Source organism: Tupaia chinensis, unplaced genomic scaffold (assembly GCF_000334495.1).
Source record: "Tupaia chinensis unplaced genomic scaffold, TupChi_1.0 Scaffold000573_1, whole genome shotgun sequence".
In the NCBI taxonomy this organism is placed as follows: Eukaryota; Metazoa; Chordata; class Mammalia; order Scandentia; family Tupaiidae; genus Tupaia; species Tupaia belangeri.
The window spans coordinates 2,218,480-2,221,077 of NW_006160087.1; the positions used below are offsets into that span (position 1 = coordinate 2,218,480).

General features: G+C 50.5%; 1 protein-coding gene across 1 annotated transcript in view; it reads left to right on the forward strand.

The window, feature by feature from the left end:
* The first annotated feature begins 64 nt into the window (after window positions 1–64).
* The window catches only part of YARS1 (tyrosyl-tRNA synthetase 1), a 41,929-nt gene continuing 39,395 nt past the window's right edge, over window positions 65–2,598 (forward strand). The window contains exon 1 of the mRNA XM_006158100.3: window positions 65–253. Within this exon, the coding sequence (XP_006158162.2) occupies window positions 197–253 (57 nt within the window). The 5' untranslated portion in view covers window positions 65–196. The remainder of the gene's footprint in view (window positions 254–2,598) is intronic.

Sequence of the window (2,598 nt, forward strand, 5' to 3'; positions counted from 1 at the left end):
GCTCGACACTCCGCTGCTCCCGCCTCTCCCCCCGGTGTTGCAGGGCGGAGAAAGGGCCAGGCCGAGCAAGCCGAGCGACGAGCTCAGCTGATGCAACTCGGCTGGACTCGCGTGACAGTTCCCGGCACGCGGCGGCGGCGACCTAGGAAGGGGCGCGGGTGCCGGGCTGACATCGGGAAGCAGGAGTTACGGAGCCATGGGGGACGCTCCCAGCCCTGAAGAGAAGCTGCACCTTATCACCCGGAACCTACAGGTCGCACCTCGGGGTTGGAAATGCGCCGTTGGGGACTGGGGGCCCTAAGTCCAGTGATCCCCAGCGCCACTGCGGGGTACTAAGTGTGTGGAGCCGGGGACTCCGCGCGGGGCAACTCTGAGAGACTGCAGACCTCACTGCTGGTCAGTCCCTCAGTCCCACAGCCTTTCCCTGGTGCCGCAGAAACCACAACGGCCAGGCTCCTGCGTACAGATCCCTTGTTGAAGCGAGGCCTGGAATCCAGGTCTCCTACCCCACCCGGGCAGCCGGGCTTTGAACCCAGGACTCCCACGCCAACTACCCTATTATGTGCCGGGCGTGGTGCAAGGCTCTGGGGTTTGTCAGTGCTCTGCCCTCCTTGAGCTTGTCAGGAGGGCATCAGACGTTAGAAGTGACCCATAATCCGAACCATTACAATTGAAGCCAGTACTGGGAGCGATGAAAGAAAACGGGGCAAGGAAGGCTTCCGAGAGAATCGCCTGTAAATTGCTCTCCGAAGACGCAGATCACCCCTCAGTCCTTGACCGTTCCTGCTGTTGCCAGGAGCTGCAAGAGGAGGAGTTAGCCAGAGGAAGAAGAGAAGAGCGTGTGGGAAAGAGGGATAGTGTCAGACTTGAAGGGAGGAAGTACGTGCTTCAGAGAGAAGGCTAGTTTGGCTAGTTTGGGGTACAGTGGGCAAAGTTCCCCAGAAGCACTCAGAAATACTGGTATTGTTCAGTTCCTTAACTCCTTCAGGTTTTAACTAGTGTCACTTTATCAGGGAGGACTTTCTTGCCCACTTTATCTAAGTAAGAAGGCTTTGCCACCAGAACTCTCGCTGTACTGTTTTTCTGTTCTTCCTAGCACTTAGCACCTCCTGACTTCCCTCCTACTGTATCTGTTTAGGGGCCCAGTCAGGAGGGCCTGCCTTGTGGACTTCATTCTACAAGGCTACTTTATTATTTATTTATTTTTAACATCGTTTTAGAGACAGATTTTTGCTAAAAGACATGTGCTCTTGCTGGAGAGACAGAGACAGAAGCAGAAAGTGAGAAATCTCCCCCCAGGAGAGATGGCCACGCCACAGTCTCTTCTCCATTTTCCTCTTGAGATTTTGGACATGTGCACCCAGGGTGAGTGTTAAGCCTTAGGGTCTGGGACTCTCGAACCACAGTCGACTACATGGGAGTCCTATGATGTAACCATCATGCCATCTGCTGGTCCCTGTTCTACAAGCCCAATTTAAAATTGTCTTTGTTATGAGAATATTCCATCAACTTGGCCACTACTTGTTCTTTTTTTCTTTTTCCACATACTATAAAATTCACCCTTTTAAAAAGTTTATTTATTGCCAGAGGGCACATATGTGAAGGTGTGAGGTGAGGATAAGCACCCCTGAAAAGGGCCTGGTCATACCCTGATCCTTTTTCCTCCAGCCCATTAGGCTTCTGGATGTGTCTCATGTATTTCAGCGGGAACCCTAGGAAAATGCTAATCTACTTTCTGCCCCCTAGATTTGCCTATTGGATGGGACCAGCAGTTGGTATAATGGCTATGTCACTGGACTCCCGCGTAGTCAACTGCGGTTCGAGTCCTGGACCCGGTGGCTTAAACTCACACTTGGCGTGTGTGCATGCGTGCCCAAGATCCCGAGAGGAGAAGGGATTGTGGCGTAGCCATCCCCTCTGGGGGGTTCTCGCCTTCTGTCTCTATGTCTCTCTCTGTCTTTCTGGCGACTGCACGTGCCCTGTAGCAAAAACCTTTCAAAAAAAAAAAAAAAATTTTTTTTATTTCTATAAAGTTTTAGTCCCTGACAGTATTTTTAAATCTCAGTTTTGTTTGTTTGAAAGAAAGGAGGGATAGAGCAAAAGAGAGGACGAAAGGTATTTTTGACAGAGCCTTACCATTGTGGTCCTCTGTCCCAGTCTCCTGGTTACCTAGGATTACAGGCATATACTCTCATACTCAACCCATTCTGGTTGATCTGGAATCCAAATCTGGCCCCTCAGGTGGCCACAGTCACACACAAAATGCCATTGTGGCTAGGCCTTGAACTCAGTTCTTAAGGATGATAATAAGACATTGATTTTTCTTAGTTTCTTCTGGGTAAAACTTTCTTTTTATTAAATTCGTGATTGAGTCTGTGCACATGAACATAAGAGGAAGAGAGAGAGAGGAAGGGAGAGAGAGAGGGAGGGAGAGAGAGAGGAAGATGTGCACTCTCCATAGGATCTGGTCATGTCATGGTCTCCTGCCTCCAGTCCGTTGGATCTTGGGCACTTGCCTGCATGCCTAGTGTGTCTCGGGATAGTCTGGCTGGGGATTTGAACTGCAGTAGCCATATAGAATCTGGCTTTTCTTGAACG